The sequence below is a fragment of the Notolabrus celidotus genome, chromosome 1 (assembly GCF_009762535.1).
Source record: "Notolabrus celidotus isolate fNotCel1 chromosome 1, fNotCel1.pri, whole genome shotgun sequence".
Classification (NCBI taxonomy): Eukaryota; Metazoa; Chordata; class Actinopteri; order Labriformes; family Labridae; genus Notolabrus; species Notolabrus celidotus.
This window is the reverse complement of record NC_048272.1, coordinates 8,109,832-8,128,301: the sequence shown is the minus strand read 5'-3', so window position 1 is coordinate 8,128,301 and position 18,470 is coordinate 8,109,832. Positions and strand designations below refer to the sequence as shown.

The following is an 18,470-nucleotide window of genomic DNA, read 5'->3' as shown; positions in this document are numbered from 1 at the left end:
AGTCTTGAACTCGGCTTTTACAATGCATGTCGGCTTTTTTTCATCTTTATGGCACATCATAAACATGCCACCAATTAACCTGATGTGCTGTTATGACAGAAGTTTTTAATATATTGTTCACCCCATTTTTATCAGTGTGGGGGGGGTTCTGAATATTAGAAACATCTTTCTGTAATGATGCAATTTATTTACAGTGACCAAAAACCAGAACACTAACAGTCATGAAGAGGTGACTAACAGTCAAACTGTTTAATTGGACTGTGTACATTTCCAAGACAGTTCCAATCACAACAACCATGCTTCATAGTACTGCTAAGCTGCATGTTTATTATCCCTTTATCAAATGTTCTATTTTCCCTGAGCAAGCGTGCCACAAAAAAGAAATGAGACAAATAGCCTTTTAATCTGTACCAAGAAGTCTAAGTCTACCAATGTCTATATAATTAACTGATTAACCGGTTAGTAGACTTAAATTAAATATGATGCAATTGGTATGTTTCAGATGTTAAATCAGAATTAAATCTGCAGTCATTTGAATAATTGGTTAATCAGTTGAGTCCATTTTCCAAGCAAAAATAACACATTTTTGTGTAAATTTGTCATTCAATAACATTCACTTCATTTTGTGTAGGGTTTGTACTGTTCAGCAGACACAACGAACAAAAAATCTTACCTTGACCACTGAAAAATTGTGAATGCAATTTTTGAACTTTAATCTAACATTTCATTGACAACCAATAATGAGGAAAATACCTAGCATATTGATTGATCATGAAAAGCATGACTATTTGCAGCCCTGGTTTTCACAATAATTGATGTCATCTTCTTGAACGTGAGAGGAGAGGAAATCATTTTTTCTTAAAATGCAAAGTGTCGAACAGATGCAGGTTTCAGAGGACCACCTTCTGCAGATGATACTCAATATAACAAACAATTCTGTATTTACAAACTATCTGTGCTCAATCCAGCAATGTGCAAACCATTGGGCAAGGCTCTGAAGCCTTTTCTACCTAAAATATGAATGCCTTTGGCCCAGCAATAAGTGCATTAATAAGTAATTTCTGTCACTAGTTCATCCAAACAGACTTTGATCTGATCTCACAGGGGGGTCACTGTGTAACCAAGTCTGCAGGTGGGGACATGAGTCCCCTTGGGTTGAGATTTGCCACTAAGCAAACATCGTAGTTGTCGTGCATCAGAGCCCGCCGAGCCACCACTGTCCACCGGTTATCCCTTGGATCCAGTTCCAAAATATCCTTTGTTATATTATCATGGCGATCTAAGGAAAGTTAAGAAAAGGATCTATAGTTGCTTTTCAAAGTCTTTGAAATGCTTATTATTCAGTTGATTAAGACAATCTTTATTACCTGCTCCTTTATAGTATCCACACACATAAATCTTGCCTCCCACCACTCCAGCATTAGAGGCGGTGGAGCGCAGTGAGAGCTGTGAACATGGGAGAGGGGGTCCATCCCTCCAGCAATCTCCATCTGGGTTGTAGATCTCAACAGCATCAAGACAGCGGCGAGATTGCCCACAGTCCAGTCCTTCGCATCCAATACCCCCTGCAAAACAAGTTTTATCATTAAATGGAATATTTCAGACAAAAAAAAAAAAAAAGGAAACCAAAAAAATTGGATTCACTTTGCATGATCAATATAGTTTTTAAATAGACACACCAATAACACTGACAATATAAAATAGCCTGTATAACTAAATTCAATCTTACCCATCACAAAAATTTCCCCATTTAGTGCAACAGCACTGCAGCGGTACTTTGAGTACTTCATGGGTCTCAGCTCTGTCCACTTATTACTGTTTGGATCATACTCCAGTAGGCGGTTACTGAGACGATCTGGCTCATCATCCATCCGGTATGACTGTATGGTAGAAGTAGAAAGAGGTAAAGACAGAGCAGAGCAGGTGCAGTCGACAAAGAGTTTATGAGGAATGTGTCAGCAGGTTTTGTAATAGTTGTTCAGGCATTAACAATGTGTTATAGGTTCCTTGACTCCACCTGTGGTGTTCGACCCCCCATCACGTAAAGGTGGTCTTTCATTCTGACCACGCTGTGATAGGCCAAAGGCAGAGGCAAGGGAGCTGCACTGCGCCAGGGTCCACCCTGCAGTGACCATCGGCCTACACAGTTAGTGATGAGAAGCTGGTTCTTCAGCTTCATCTGCCCACCCAGGAGGTACAATGTGTCGCCTACAGATCCCAGAGCATAAGAATCACGGTACTCAGCTGATGTCAGGTGCTCCCAGGTTCCCTGGGCCTCTACTCTGTACCTGGAAACCCATAATAACATCAGTATCATCCAAATGGCGAAAACAAAATACAGAGTTAACCAACGTATCACTGATGTTTTCTTACCTGTAAATCTCAACATTCATGTCCTTTTGTCGGGCTATTTTGCGTGCACTTGCTTCTCCTGCTACTACAATGTCATTTTTTTCGGTTACAATCCCGGCACATACATAGCCTAAAGCCTCTCCATAGCGAGGTGAAGTGATGTAGTAGGTTCGGCCTGTGGATGGGGCATAGCAAAAGCTGCGCTCTGAATAGTTGCCATATCTGGACCTTATCCCATCTGTGTCATTGCCGACACAGAGCAGTAGATCTGTGGTCTCCATACCGTACCTCAGCTTCAGTTTGCGTGGTGCAGCTGAAGGATGCATTCCCACAGCCCCCAATGCTTCATTGATAATCTCCTGACATTCAGCATCAGACAGCAGGGCCGTGTTTCTCTTCATGGCCTGACTTAAATAGTCAGGGTTTATCAGAGGTAGACGGACCCTCCTCAGGAGCTCTGGAAGATGCAAGATGCGGTTCTCTTCACCCATCAAAGTGCTGTGTTTGACCCAGCGAAGGACCACATCTAGAATGGTCTCTTCTCGTGAAACATTAAGGTCATCAGAACTTATGAGCTTTCCTAGCTGATGGGCCTCCAGATCCAGGATTTCCTCGTTTTGACAGACTTTGACAAAGTTCTGCCTTAGGAAGTGCTGAGCGTGATCAGTCAAATCTTCTGCGCCCAGGTCACGAGCAAAGTAGTACACGCCAAGACAGTTGGAGGCATCCATGTTCTCAGTCATGTGCAGCTGACAGCGAGTGAAGACCTCATCCATCTGAAAAAGAAAAGCTGCGATGGAGATGCCTTGTACATTGGTGTTAGTGAGTGGAAGATCCGAGCAGTACATGTAGCTCAAGAGGATTGACAGGCTCTCTGCGGGGGTGTCACGAAGGATGATTTCTCTGTTGTTGCACTCACGCAGGCCACATGTGAACATAACTCGGAAGTATGGGCTAAAGGCCGCCAGAACGACTCGATGACAGGGGAAGCTGATGCCCTCAGCAACCAGCACGACATCTGTCAGATGCTCAGTCTCCCTCATCTTCCTCAGCTGATCAAGCAGCACAAGCCCATGTTTGGCTGTAAGATCCATTTTTTAAGTAACAATAATATTAATAAATGTATGCAGGATGTTTTAAAATGTCTTAATAATTAGTCAGGAGGTTGTCCCTGAAAAACAAAGACAACGATAAAATTAAGCTGTCATTAATCATCAACATCAATATGTTCAACATCGATTTGATAATTGCATGCAAATATGATATTAACCTTTACTATGAACATTTAAGAAAAGATTAGTAAATATATCACATGACTAATCACAGATATCAATTTTCAACAAACTGAAAAAGTTTAAACTTTAAAGCACATTTAAAAAAACAAAAATTATATTCATGACAATTTGCTGAGCTTCAGAATTAAGAAGCCAGGGTTCCAATAGACAGTCTTGTATTCAGCCTCAGAGACCACATGCATTAGCCACTATTTCAGTTTATCTTTGGCTTTCCATGAAGTTAGCAGTACAGCTGTCCGCAACATAAGCATTCAATTTCCTTGTAGAGGTCTTACCAAAGTCATCTGCTCCTCTTGTCTGCTGTTCTTCTGGGTCTAAGAAGTCCTAATGTTCATGTTTTTCATCAGGCTACATGTGTTGACGTTGCTTAATGTGTCGTGCAGGGGAGGGAAAAAGGAGGACCGAGCAGTTGCAAGAGACAAAGATATGTCCACCGTCTACTGCTGCAGGCCTCTGAGCTACTAACCCAAAAATAGACAGTGTTGTGGAGGCAGCAAGTGGGTCAGAAGGGGGTTGAGTGATTAGGAGAAAGGATGTGTTTATGCCATGACACTGACAAACATTGTGAAATCATATTGACATCCTTATCCAGCTCATTGGCAGAATACTGAATTTTTTGGGGGTAAACAGTTTGATCGACTCAGTCACATGATCACATCTATGGAATGAAACATTGCTCCCTGCTTGGATTCAGATTTCATGACAGCACTCTCTTAAAGGCCCAGTACACTTTATGCACATGTGTCCAAAACCACACCTCAACTTTAGAATTTGACTTTAAAATCAGAGTTCTTGACAGTGTTCCACCAACAAAACTCCCCTTTTAAAACTTAATGTACTTACAGTATATGTGTATATGTGTCAGTGTAACATCTCCAAGAAACACCTGACCAGTGTTACTATAAATATTCTCTGACAGTTTGTGGATTTTCTATTAGATAACTTTCACACTTTATTTCCAGTATTTTGTTAAGAAATAGTCACCACACAGGCTGCTTGACCTCTGTAATTTGAGCTTAAGGTGCCATTTCATGCTTCATTTGCTTCACTTTTGCTTACGAATGGGAAAAATAGGAAGACGGAATCACATCTGTCAAAGAGCAGTTACATTTTAACATAGTTAATTTTTTTCCTCTTTAAGACTGTAATTGCACTCTTTATTTCTTCCTGTCTACCCTTATTGTCACGAAAAAGCTCTGCCCACAACATCCTGACTAGTTAAACATTAGGCGAAATGATGTACATATGCAGATAGAGCTGTTCTTGTGACAGTGGTAAAGTAGCATTGACTGATGTTAGACACTTCTTAGTAAACAACTGTTGTAGACTAAATCTCTTTTACTCTATAATAAAAAAGTAATAAAACAGAGTTTTGCACATTAAGCTGAATGGACTACTCTCGCAGATCTGGGAAATACAGAGTGGAGCGGGAAGTGCTGGATGAGCATAGACTGGAAGAGTTAACTCAGAGAAAAACATACTCTGACTGTCACCCATCTGTGTCTGAACAGCTAAAACGTTCTTTAAGGTAACGTGAATTTATTGCTTGATTATTTTAACTAACTGTTTTGTCAATATAAATGTCTAGTCTGATCTAGTCAGACATGAGCAGAGCATTATGTTGTGAAAATATGCTTCAAAATAACAGCAAATTAATGTTTTTCAATTATATTCTTGAAATCTTTTCCAGATGTACGTTACCAAAACTGAAACACGCTGTGCTGAGCAGCTTGCCTATACTGTACTGGCTGCCCAAGTACTCAATCTGGGACTACGGCATGCCAGATCTCATCTCGGGCATCAGTGTGGGGATAATGCATTTGCCACAGGGTACGAGTTCCTCACGGTGGAGTAAATATCAACAATATTGCAGAAAGAAATCATAATTTGATGCCCCAAATTAAAGCTCTAATTGTGATCTTATGTAAAGTGATTCTCATGCCTGAGGGTTTGTGACAAAAAAGCATAGCAACTCTAACTGTCAATTTACTGGAGATTGTTTAATCTGGCGGTAGTGCTGAAATCACATCAGTACAGCTTCATAACAAAGAAAATATAATATATAAATATATGCAAAATAAGTATTTTGATATTAATATATTCTTAAACTCAATTTTTTTTGTACAGGTATGGCATATGCTTTGTTGGCTTCTCTACCCCCTGTATTTGGCCTTTACACATCCCTCTTTCCACCATTTATCTACATCTTTTTTGGAACATCCCGTCATATTTCAATCGGTAGGTGGAGAAGTATTATTATACAATGGACACTACAACCTTTGACCTCTGTTCTAACAAATACTGTTATTTTTCCTTGAGTTCAGGTACATTTACTGTGCTGAGCATCATGGTGGGCAGTGTGACGGAACGACTTGCTCCAGACATGAATTTCCTCATAACAAATGGGACCAACACCACTGCAGAGGTGGACATAGCTGCTCGGGATTCATACAGGGTTCAGGTGGCAGCTGCTACTACTGTTCTAGGAGGACTAATTCAGGTCTGAGCACGTCACAGAAATGTCTCATCTGTTTGATATATTTGCCCAAACTCTTATTTAAAATGATTGCTTTATATGTAGGTGGTACTTGGTATGGTGAAGTTTGGATTTGTGGGAACATACCTGTCTGAACCACTGGTACGAGCGTACACAACGGCTGCTGCAGCTCATGCTGTTGTGGCACAACTGAAGTACATCTTTGGAGTTTCACCAACACGAGTTAGTGGCCCTCTCTCACTGGTATATGTGAGTACTGCGAAATATTTTGATCAAGATTTTCTACACCAACACAAAAGTTTAAAAGACTCCTATTTTTTTTAATCAAATCTTAACAAGGAAGCCTCTTGAGTTTCATTATCTGTTCCATTTTTACTGAACATCTACCCTTACAACTCTTTTGTGTGTTTGTAACACAATTAGGTTCTGACCCAGTTAACCAAAATATATCTTAAGGATAAGCTGCCAAGATGAAAATGTAAATTGAATACTTAACTATGTCTTCAAAAGATTGTACTATTAGGTTTGTGAAGCCCAGCATTAGTTATCTTTGAATACGGCTTTCAGCCATCACCATCTCCTGTTTTACTTTTCTCTATTTTCAGACTCTGAAGGATGTTTGCTCCTTGCTGCCACAGACTCATCTTCCCACACTGGTTGTCAGTGCTGTGTCCATGGTATTTCTGATTGCAGCGAAGGAACTCAATTCTTATCTCAGTCCAAAGCTGCCAGTGCCTGTCCCAGTGGAGCTCATCACAGTCAGTTAGCACACAGACACACTCTCACACACCTCTGTGCTCTGTGCTGTTGTTGCTGAGTGTGCAGCACTGAAAAAGCACATAGAAAGTGGAACCAAGCTGCTTAGTCAGCAGTGGCACCACAGCCTCTGGATATGTGCAGTGTATAGCAAAACAGAGATATTTATGTCTAATCATTACTTACACATCTAGTATATGAGTAACCAGGTTTTTAATGATTTAAGTTTGAAATCTGTTGTCCGGTTTGTTTGTATATATGATCTGTATATATTCTGTGATGGCTTTAGATTGTGGCAGGAACATTAATATCATCCTATGCCAGTTTGAACAGCAACTACACTGTTCCAGTTGTTGGCGAAATTCCCAGTGGGTAAGCATTTTGATTAAAAGTACTTACAATGGCATTAGTTGTAGAGTTACATTTCCAGTTTATTTGGTACAAGCTCTTGTAATTCTTTTGCTCTACCTGTACTCTAGTCTACGTCCTCCGAGTGTCCCAGATGAGAGTCTTTTTGGAGAAGTTATCGGTGATGCTTTTGCATTGGCCATTGTTGGATATGCTATATCTATTTCACTCGGAAAAACATTTGCACTGAAGCATGGATACAAGGTGGACAGTAACCAGGTAAACTATAGGCCTCATTCAATGTCTGTCATTCTGCAGAAAATGATTTTTTTTTCACTCTGCGCTTTCTCTCTGTGTTTCTCCTCCATTTATTCAGCTGTTTATTCTTCTGTCTTTATTTTCCTTGATACAGGAGTTGGTGGCGCTGGGTCTCAGCAACACAGTAGGAGGCTTCTTCCAGTGCTATTCTGTCTGCCCCTCTATGTCCAGAAGCCTAATCCAGGAGACCACTGGAGGAAAAACACAGGTGAGTAAGCTGTGGAGGACAGAAAATTACTAGAGCTGCATTACAAGCAGAGAAAGTTATGGAATAACCAACATTTTGCGTTGTTCTCGTAGATGGCAGGGGTTGCCTCAGCTCTGGTTGTGCTGGTAACGATACTGAAACTTGGACCTCTGTTTCAGGAGCTGCCAAAGGTTTTTTTGCTGCACAGTTCTTTACTGTGGAGTTATTTTCAGTAATTAATGAAGTTAAATTTAATTTGCATCATTCATATTCCTGGTTACACTAATATCACCTGTGCTTGATTTAGGCTATCCTTGCAGCGATTGTCTTTGTGAATCTGAAGGGCATGTTCAAGCAGTACTCTGACATAGCTTCACTGTGGAAACGCAGTAAGATTGACCTGGTAAGAGGCTTGAGTACTTCTATCACATATTTTATAAGATACCCTAAAAATAAACTGTAGCGGAGATCGCTGGGGTGTCAAACCTAGAATTGCGTCTTTTTGTTTTTAACTTTTCATCTACACAAAAACACTTTCCTTTATGTTTCTATTTCCTCCCCAGGTGGTGTGGTTGGTCACTTGGGTGTCAACAATGCTTTTCAATCTGGATTTAGGTCTTGCTGCATCCATCACCTTTGCTCTGCTCACTGTTATTTTCAGAACTCAGATGTAAGACTTCAACGCTGTCTACTTCTTATTTCAGTTTCACGAGAAATTAGATCTGACAACTTGGACAATATACTTCACACAAACATTTTGAATGTGTTATCTTTGGGGTTTTTTTCAGGCCAACATACTCTGTACTGGGAAATGTTCCAGGAACAGAACTATACGTGGATATTGAGACCCACAGAGAGGTAAGACTGAAAGATAGGAAGCCAAACTGAGAGGCTTTGAACTCTTCTTTAAAACATTTTTTTTTTCCTTTTGGCAGGCAAGAGAAATACCAGGTGTAACGATATTCCGCTCCTCAGCTACGGTCTATTTTGCAAATGCTGAGCTTTACCTCGAGGCTCTGAAAGAAAAGGTTTGCCCATTTTCCTTATAATACTTTGTAATCTTGGGCTGTAAGTTAACTAATGATTATTTTTAAATGTGTAGTTGTTATACATTAAAAGTTATTTCATAGTTTATGAAATGGACACTCAAACATGTTATTTCAAAAGTTGAAAGCCACTGATAAATCAGGTAATCAGTTACAAACTGTGTTATCTTACTTTTCTCTTGTGTAATTTTCTCTTGTGTAATTTTCCTCTCTCTTTATAATGTTTATTTTTCTTTTGTTTCTTTTCATATGTTTTACTTCAAAGCAAATGGTGTCTTGTTTTATTTATTTTCAGAGTGGGCTTGACATCAGTAAAATGATCATTTATAAGAGGAGGCAGGAGGCCAAGCAGAAACGTAGAGAAAGGAGGGCAGAGAGACGAGCAATGAGGCGAGCAAAGAGAGAGGTAATGTGCTTGACATACACAAAATAACCCTAACATTTTTAAAAAGCGAGACAAAAATGGTTGTTTGGTGCTTGGCCTGTTTGTTACTTCATCCTTATGTTATAAGTCAATCTGCTCCAGCTTCTTGAGTATCATTATAAATAGATACCTGAAGTGCAGCTGTTATCACACTGGACGGAACAAGGTGGTAAAAGGACAAACAAAAAAATACTCCAGCATTTTACAAAACTTGAACTGTTTCTTTCTCTCACCACTCAGGTGAGACGGGCTCAGAGGGCAGTTAAAAAGACCCCTGCAACCCCAGTGTTCTCTGTGGAGGAAGAGGCCAGACCCTGGGGAGACATATGCATGGATGGAAATGTCTCAGATACGGAGGAGCAGGACTGGACTGACAGAGAGAATGGGACAGTGTTTGTCATCCCCACTACTCCCCAAACACCAGACGGTAAGGGTAGATGGGAATACCTGAAAGGAGGGGATCCAGACTGCACCAGTTTAGGGTGGATGTCTGAGCTGCAGGACGGGGACACCACCACTCTGGGCTCCAGTAGTGATGACACTTTGAGTCGGGACCTGGAGCGGGTCTCTCTCGGGTCTCTGGGGAAGTGGACGTGGGACATTCACTCCTTAATCATAGACCTGTGCACAGCTAACTTCATCGACACAGTGGCTATAAAGACTATAAAAAATGTAAGTGCTGAAGGGATAAAAAGTCTTTAATCAAACAGACATTTTCATATAATGGTGACATTTAAATGGGATTTAAGTTATTTTAAAAACATTTAGTTAGTTTGACTTTCTTACAGTAATGTTAACCCTGATGATTCAATTCAAGTTAAACAATGGTCTGACTCAGGTCACAAGCATCTGTTGAGGAAGAAATGTGAAAGCTGATTTTTGAAGATATTGAAGCAGTGGTTTGCTCTAAGTAAGAGATTTTGCATATTCATTACTTTGACAGATTTTCCAGGACTTCAGTGAGATTGATGTGAATATCTACCTGGCTGGCTGTCAAGGTAAGTGAATACCGTCTCATTCCCTCAAGGCTTGTAGGAAACACAAACAGGCTTCACCTTGGCTCTTGTTTTCTCATCAGCCTCTGTGGTGGAACAGTTAGAGCGAGGTGACTTCTTCTCCAAGACGATAACAAAGAGACACCTTTTTGCCTCAGTTCATGATGCTGTACTGTATTGTCTCAACCACCATGGTGCTACAACGATCCCTCGATTCGAGCCTTCAGGGGTGAGTATACTTTGTTGAGGTACCATTGGTTGTAACAGCAGATTAAAAAAATGAAATAGCTGCTTGTTAGCTTTTGCCAATACTGAAATATTGCAACTAGATAATAGTCCGCTGTGGAAAGTCCACAAATAAAAATGACATTCAAATAAAAGTGCTCACTAAAATACTTCTAATTATGTCTTTTTAGCTAAAACACTTTCTAAAATCTTTTGATTTCAGGACACACATGGCAGCACAAAACTTTAAAAACTGCAACCAATCAGGATTCAGCTTGGAAGTTGGAAAAACTCAACACCTCAAAGGGGAATAATCTAACGCTATAAGCTAAGAATGCAACAAATCATACTTATAAATATTTGATGAAATAAATTCAGTATATTTCTTTGATTTTATTGTTGGGTTATATTTTGCTATTTATACAGCAACAACAAAAATGATGAAGACTGATGATTTTTTAACTTTTATTCAATCTTGGAGAGTGGAAGAGTGCAGCTTAAAGGAAAATATATAAATAAACAAATAAAAAACAAACAAACATTCCAAATATTGACTTTTGAAAAATATTCTGTCATAAAATGAGTATAAATTCAAGGAAAAACAGCAAGGCAACATGCATCATACTGACAGTGCGTGAGCCTCTTTTTGGTCATGGTAGCAACAACAAAGAGAGACAGTGAAATGTTTACAGCAGCCATTTCAATTTTCAAGTGCATTTTTTGCTCAGAGCATCAGCAAAATCTTTTAAACTAACACATGCAAAGGATTTTTTGTCTCAACCCCTTCAATGAGTTTCTAGTGCAACAATCCTTTGATGGGAACTTATTATAATTAGCACACTAATGAAAAATAGGATAACAATATTCAAGCTATATTTAACAACAGCATCTCCTTACGGTTGCATAAACCCCCTGTGACCTCGTTCCCTGAATAAATCTTGTCTCTACATACCGGCCACAGGGGATGTTGGCAAGAAAGTTGTGCACAGGACTGAGGAAGGCTAGGTAGTTTCTTTTTTTTCCATAAATATAAATTTGGTTGACGAGCTACAAGTCTTGATGGATATCAGAACTCTTCATGTCTGGGTTCAGAGTCAGACCTTCATCATCATCATCATCCTCCTCCTCCTCGGGCTGCTGTGAAACCAGCTGCTGATAGCGAGCCTGCCGCTGGTAATCCGGATCAATGTTGATCCATTTATTGGCGACCCACTTAGTGCCATGTGTCACCATACAGCCTCCATGCAGAGCATATTCATCCTGCTCTCCCACCCATCCTATCAAGGGAAGAAAAAAACTCACTCAATGTTATTGGCCTTTATATCACTCTTGATTTTTAAAGGTCTTACAGTAATATTGTGCTTATCAAACCTGCTGCTTTAACAGTTTGTTAAAAATAAATTACTTTCAATCCCCCAACTCACCTCTGAGTGTCTATGGAAAATGTATATTTTAGATGATCTAGAAATTAAAATTGAACGCAATCTAATATGATTGCTTAATTCTTACATTTTATTGTCATTACATTGCTGTTTTTTTTTGTTGTTGTTTTTTAGATTCTTTCATTTTTACTTACCAACATGGACATTTATCTAATTTAATACAGCAACTTTTACTCTTGGCCTTACTTGTATCCAAAAACATGAAAATTACATTTTAAAAGCCAAAAACAGTCAAATTATTGTACAATAATAGAACTGGTTTTTACTTTACTTGCCAGCCCCTCAAGATTACAATGATGGACCACCACTTTGAAACAGAATAGTTATGGCTTTCCCATTAGCTTCCAGTGCTAAGTAGCAAATGCTTACATGCTGATCTGCCAAAAGATAGTGAATGCACTTTAATTATCATAATACCTAATAAAGATCAAGCAGATAGCAGTCTCATCATGAGCTTCTTAGTAATGTTAGCATTTAACTTAGAGCACCACAACCTAGCAGCTGCTAGTATTGCTGTAGTTTTGTTTATATCTTTTCATAGTACTGTCATTTAATGTTAAATTATCTTTGTGTTTTAAATTCGGCAAATAATGTAGCACATTATGTGTATACCATAGAAATGCTGCTTAAAAATAAGACACATTTCTTTTGATGTAGGCACATATTTTGAATATTCAGTTGCTAATTAGCAATTTCCTACAACATCATGTTTTTAAATGTTTCTGCAACTTTGAATGTAACTCCTACCTCTCCCATCAGACAGATAGTTGTACCAGAAAACAGCTGTCCCTTTGGTAGGCTTCACTCTCAGGTTACTCTTGTCGCAGTTCCTTCTGGTGTCCATAAGATCAATGTCATTCTGTATGAGAGACTACAACACACAACCAGGCTCAGGAATGCTCTTTGTTTAACATCAGAACCAGCTGACAAACACGTTGAGTTAACAAAGATATGAAAGACATGCACAGAATGTATACAATACTTTTACAGGGCTTTGTGCACACACTTCCAGACCCACACACAGTTACGCACCACTTCATCATAGGTCCTGTTGTCTGCCACGGGGAATGCGGTTTCCCCACCCCCCTCAACAGAGTTCAGGTAGAAGAGTACTGTGATGTACCTGGGTGTGCAACATAGATTTTAATTGACACATGTATGATGCAAACACAAAAACACACAAGTACAGACACTTTGCAAACAAGTGGCAAGCAAACAATTCCTCAAAGGTCACGACCTGGGGTCACACAAACCAACATGCCAGCTGTCACAATGGCATGTAAATGATCAGTTTAGTAATCACACGAGAAGGATGAATTCAGCAATGTGAGTGTCAGTCAACACCATGCAAGCTAAGTTATCTCACCTGCAGGATGTCTCAAAAGGGGTGGAGGTGTTGGCAGCGAGCCGTGTGTGTGTGCATGCGGTTTCAGGATACACAGGGCCGCTGTCATGGTGAGCATGGTAGTGTCCCCCTTCCTCGTAGCGAACCACCTGAAGAGGTTCACTGAGATCTACCAATGAGGGTGGAAGCCGAGTGAGGCGAGTCACCCTTTGTTAGAGAAAGATAAATGAAAAGTCTTGAAGTTGGAAAATCTGGGGAAATAAATCATTTCTTTTTTAGTTCTTCATGGTAAAACTTCACATTATATGGCACTACAGCAAATCAGAGAACACTTTCTTTTTTCACCTCGTCTTGATCTCCTGGAGGACCTGGTGTGCTCCTTTGCCTTGGTACAGCCATGTGTGTCTGCTGTTTCTCACCAACTGACTCCTTTTCACGCCCTGCTGCACCAGGAAGCGCTGGAAGGCATCGCTGCTCAGAAGCCTGAACTCCTCTAGACTCAGCAGACCTGTCCAAAATATGAGCATATAACTGTAATACTAATTCAGTCCATGGTTAACTCTTTAACTCTGGCATCACTGATATCATTCATTGGCTTTTTCTAGTAACTATAGACTGATGGATGAAGTACAGTTTTCACCAATAGTTCCCCTTATCAGAAAATTACTATTTAAAAAATAAAAATGAGTTAATATACGAGCTCTATCTAGACAGATCCCAATAGCTCATGTTTAAATTGAGTACAAAACAAGTTTCAATGTCCTGTAAATATCCTGTCACATTCATAAATACTGCCACTAAACAGATTATCACTTGTGTTCTTTATATTCTAGAGAACACATAACACTGAAAATTCATATAATCTAAACTTTACATATAAATCCTTAAAGAGCTTGTGAGGAACTTTACGGTTTGCATTGATTTTGATGTCCCCTGTGGACAAAGTGGTAACTTTTGTTTTCTTGCTAAGGTTTTCCCATGTATGAAAATAGTGTCCTCTCATGAAAATTGTCATACTGCTGTCTATTAACAGTCAAATGTATCACTAATTTTGAATATTTGCTGAGTAAAAAGTGAAACAAAGCTGTTTATGCTGCATGTTGTAACTCACTTTGTGTGACACCTACCCTGCGGCGGTGATGATAGACACAAAGGAACTATGTAGAAATAATCAATGATGTTGCTAATGATTTTGTTTGCTTTTTTAGGTCACGCCGGGGTATTCGTAATAACATTAGTCTGTTTCATAACCAGTTATAAATTCTATACAGATGCTTTAAAAATGAATTAATAGAAAACTATTTGTATTAAAGTCTTTCAAATAAAACTGTCTAAAAGGGAAGAAATACTTTCATGTTCTTTATTGGCCAAACTGATTGTCTCAAGCATTTTAGCTGAAACCCCCCATTGCTATCCTTCCTGGACTATGTAAACAAAGTTTCATGCAAAAAATACTCTGTGTTATGTTACAAATCAAACTCCCTCATAGTCATATTATAAAACCTCAAATGGGATGTATGACTATCTCTTACCATTACCATCCTTGTCAGCTTTGAGTCCAATGTAGATTTCTCTGAGATTCTCTGGTGTGAGCCAGATGCCGTCCCTCACTCGAGAATGAGTCAGTATCTGTCAGAGCCACGATAGTAAAAAAAAAATACAAAGAATGAATCAACCAACTCTGAACAAAAAAAACAAAAAACATACAGCACATGCAATGTGAACATGTCATACACATGAGCCAGTGTGCTCACAGTCTACAAAGTGACATACACCTCATGGAGCTGCAACTGTCCATCCTGGTTGATATCCAGAAGGTTGAAGATCTCATCTGGGCTCAGGTTGAGCTCCTTGGCTAGCTCTTCCTGCCCCTCTTGTACCATCAGCTGGCTCTCCATGAGACCCTTTAGCTGTGCAAGCTGCATCACTACACGGCACTCATCCTCTGACAAAAACTCAGGGATTTCTGCAGAATACACACACAGGAAAATATGATAAAGTGAGCAGGATATTATGTTACAGCTTTTTCTGTGTCCCAAGCTTCATTTCATCTTTATTGCAACCAATATTACATTTGACTTTCAGATGCTAGACATTCCTCTCTAGACTAAATCTGATTGTCCCCAACTGTCCAGCACAAAATCTGAAAATATTTTAAAATTCAGTTAATCATCGACATTATCAAGCAGATTTTTAGATAGCATGTCGTCCACTGATTCCAGTATCTTAAATATATAGGCCTATATGAAATATTAAAATGTGTGGGTTATCACAGTAGCTGTTGTGACAAACCTTTTAAACAGTTTTTGTGCACTTTAGCCCTAATGATCCTAATTATTATTATTTTTAGTTTTCAGAATAACTGTTGGTGATGTACGCAAGTGTGTGTGTGTGTGTGTGTGTATTCATGCGAAAATGCACTGTATGTTTACATTTGTAAGAAAAGGAAACCTGTTTGGCCACTAGAGGCTCTTGTGGGTGCGCTGCAAATTTGTTTAGTGGATGTTAGGCTCTCACCAAATAGCAGAGGTTTCATGCTCAGAGTACGCATCTCGTGCACTTTGCCTGGTATCAGAGACACCTTCTGCACGTGTCCAACCTGAAAAATACACCAGAGCAGTGATGTGTGTGTGTGTGTGTGTGTGTGTGTGTGTGTGTGTGTGTGTGTGTGTAGGAGACAGCCAAAGATAGTAAATCACTGAGTGGGAGTGATATAAAATAGCAAAACTCACCCGTATTCCCTCGACTCTTGTCAAAGAAACATCGCGTAGAAAGTCCGGCTTTGATGGCGGACGTCCCGACTCGGTGCGCTGGTGGTCACCGCGGGGAGCATCACGACTCCGATTGGCATCTTCCTGCCCGCTACTGTAGTGCACGTAGAATAGAAGCGCAATAACATTAATGATGTAGACGTGAAAGAACACCATCACTACCACGAAGTAGGAGCGGGAGCAGACGCTGCTCTTGTGGCAGGGAAGACGGTCGCAGGGCGGCCGGAGCGGCAAGGTCGCGCCCCCGGACGGACTAGTATCCTCAGCATCAGGGGTTTCCTGGTTGTCAGTCATTTTCCGACCCTTCCTCCGCAGCAGAGTCCATCGGATTAGATACGCGCTGAGAGAAATAGAAGCAAGTTACATTAAACACGGAAATTATACCAGCCTTTTCGCTGCAGATTAGAAGTAACTGCGCACTGGCAAACTCATGGAGGAATCATGATGAAACTATGCTCGTTTAAGCCGAAAAGTCAACTACCATTGGTACCGTGGTGTTACGTTTTCGCCTACAGACAGCAGCGCTGCAGCCTCGGACAGTCTTGTTTACACTGCAGCAGTCTCAGTCAGCAGTGGCTGCAGACACTGCGCATCCCATACCACGGTGGAGAAACCCGGACCATAAACCCGACCCAGCGTCGACTGAGCACAATAATCAGCCTTGTTAATTAAGGACTCCTGACTGTCAAACACAACAAACACAACGATCTGCAGTACATCCTGCTATTTACACGTCATGCCCGCTTACAGCAACAGACCACAAAGCGCACAATGCTGACCTCTGGTGACCTAAACTAATAACACATTCCTTTCTGTATGTCATGCAGTCAAATGCAGTGAATTCACTTTCCCCCGCATTGATTTTATACTTTCAACTGTGTTCTGCAGAGCAATACTAATAGCCTACTCAAAACAGATCCTGAACGCTGTTACTCTCAGAGCTCGCCCACTCTGCTACTTAATTTAGCTACACATGTTCAGCAGTGAGCACCAGATACTGTTTCTATTGTTTTGACTTAAAACAGTTTCTGAGACATATTGGATTTAATTTCTTTGTAAAAACAAGCACAACAACCTACCCCCCTTTTATTTAACCACATAAAGGGTGATACACGATCTGTAAAATTACTGTTTTTCAATAATCTCACATAACTTCCTTTCAAAATCAGTGCCAAGTGAAATAAAGAGGATCATTTGAAAAAATACTCTGCACCTTATTTTGTCTTAACTAGACCCCCTACACATGACTTCCAGCACACACACACGCAGACACTTCACCTGTCATATCATTTTCCCACAATCATATTTGGTAAAATATTGCGTCCTTTCACTTTGACTGTGAGTGTAGCTATATGTACATATATAGTTTAGAGCAGGGGTTCCCAAAGTGTGGGTCGGGACCCCATGAGGAGTCGTGGCACACCAATGGAGGGTTGCGAGATGTCAAGATTTTTTTATTTTTTTCAAGTAATCTAAATGTGCTTATTTGACCCCTTGTTGTAAAAATATTGCCAAAATTGTAGTTACATTTTAAATAAAACCCTGCAAATAAGTACATGTCATTAGTTTTCTGCCTTTCTTTGTTGCCAGATGACTCCTAAAGTTAGGCTTAGGGTTAGCTAACAGTTAATTATGTAGGTAAACTCATTTTGAAGTTGAAGTAAATGATCACTTCGAGGGACAGTAGAGGTAAAAAGTCTTTGGTATCTACACTATATTACCAAAAGTATTCGCTCACCCATGCAAATGATCAGAATCAGGTGTCCTAATCACTTGGCCTGGCCACAGGTGTATAAAATCAAGCACCTAGGCATGCAGACTGTTTTTACAAACATTTGTGAAAGAATGGGCCGCTCTCAGGAGCTCAGTGAATTCCAGCGTGGAACTGTCATAAGATGCCACCTGTGCAACAAATCCAGTCGTGAAATTTCCTCGCTCCTAAATATTCCACAGTCAACTGTCAGCTTTATTATAAGAAAATGGAAGAGTTTGGGAACAACAGCAACTCAGCCATGAAGTGGTAGGCCATGTAAAACAGTACAGTACGCAGAGAGCTTCATGGAATGGGTTTCCATGGCCGAGCAGCTGCATCCAAGCCATACATCACCAAGTGCAATGCAAAGCATCGGATGCAGTGATGTAAAGCACGCCGTCACTGGACCATAGAGCAGTGGAGACGTGTTCTCTGGAGTGATGAATCACGCTTTTCCATCTGGCAATCTGATGGACGAGTCTGGGTTTGGAGGTTGCCAGGAGAACGGTACATTTCGGACTGCATTGTGCCAAGTGTGAAATTTGGTGGAGGAGGAATTATGGTGTGGGGTTGTTTTTCAGGAGCTGGGCTTGGCCTGTTAGTTCCAGTGAAAGGAACTTTGAATGCCTCAGGATACCAAACCATTTTGGACAATTCCATGCTCCCAACCTTGTGGGAACAGTTTGGAGCGGGCCCCTTCCTCTTCCAACATGACT

The 18,470-nt window shown here is 40.2% G+C and overlaps 3 protein-coding genes across 5 annotated transcripts; 1 reads left to right on the top strand and 2 right to left on the bottom strand.

Moving 5' to 3' along the window:
* The first annotated feature begins 8 nt into the window (after positions 1 to 8).
* slc26a6l (solute carrier family 26 member 6, like) lies at positions 9 to 10,834 on the top strand. 3 transcript variants are annotated; one of them, XM_034689193.1, is made up of 20 exons: positions 9 to 3,435; positions 5,032 to 5,175; positions 5,338 to 5,477; positions 5,775 to 5,885; positions 5,972 to 6,147; positions 6,229 to 6,393; positions 6,750 to 6,902; positions 7,190 to 7,272; positions 7,380 to 7,527; positions 7,661 to 7,774; positions 7,867 to 7,944; positions 8,061 to 8,156; positions 8,317 to 8,423; positions 8,542 to 8,611; positions 8,689 to 8,781; positions 9,095 to 9,205; positions 9,464 to 9,895; positions 10,167 to 10,221; positions 10,302 to 10,447; positions 10,667 to 10,834. In XM_034689193.1, exons 2-20 carry the CDS (start codon positions 5,036 to 5,038, stop codon positions 10,691 to 10,693), a joined length of 2,445 nt encoding a protein of 814 aa, XP_034545084.1. In that variant the 5' UTR covers positions 9 to 3,435; positions 5,032 to 5,035; the 3' UTR covers positions 10,694 to 10,834. The 3 variants fall into 3 exon arrangements, with proteins under 3 accessions (XP_034545084.1, XP_034545075.1, XP_034545092.1); XM_034689184.1 differs by lacking the exon at positions 9 to 3,435 and having other exon boundaries at positions 3,661 to 5,175; XM_034689201.1 differs by lacking the exons at positions 9 to 3,435; positions 10,667 to 10,834 and having other exon boundaries at positions 3,661 to 5,175; positions 9,464 to 9,650; positions 10,302 to 10,418.
* On the bottom strand, positions 236 to 3,452 carry kbtbd12 (kelch repeat and BTB (POZ) domain containing 12). Its single transcript, XM_034689206.1, has 5 exons — positions 2,374 to 3,452; positions 2,018 to 2,288; positions 1,730 to 1,880; positions 1,368 to 1,565; positions 236 to 1,279 (listed from the first exon to the last, which is right to left on the bottom strand). The coding sequence occupies exons 1-5, from the start codon at positions 3,444 to 3,446 to the stop codon at positions 1,110 to 1,112; spliced, it is 1,863 nt and encodes a 620-aa protein (XP_034545097.1). The 5' UTR covers positions 3,447 to 3,452; the 3' UTR covers positions 236 to 1,109.
* Positions 10,835 to 10,894: 60 nt separating the features above from the next.
* Positions 10,895 to 16,901, bottom strand: p4htm (prolyl 4-hydroxylase, transmembrane (endoplasmic reticulum)). The gene is made up of 10 exons (XM_034689215.1): positions 16,483 to 16,901; positions 15,963 to 16,341; positions 15,748 to 15,829; positions 15,006 to 15,196; positions 14,763 to 14,859; positions 13,576 to 13,738; positions 13,252 to 13,437; positions 12,918 to 13,008; positions 12,633 to 12,756; positions 10,895 to 11,720 (listed from the first exon to the last, which is right to left on the bottom strand). The coding sequence occupies exons 2-10, from the start codon at positions 16,293 to 16,295 to the stop codon at positions 11,491 to 11,493; spliced, it is 1,497 nt and encodes a 498-aa protein (XP_034545106.1). The 5' UTR covers positions 16,296 to 16,341; positions 16,483 to 16,901; the 3' UTR covers positions 10,895 to 11,490.
* Between the last annotated feature and the right edge of the window lie 1,569 nt (positions 16,902 to 18,470).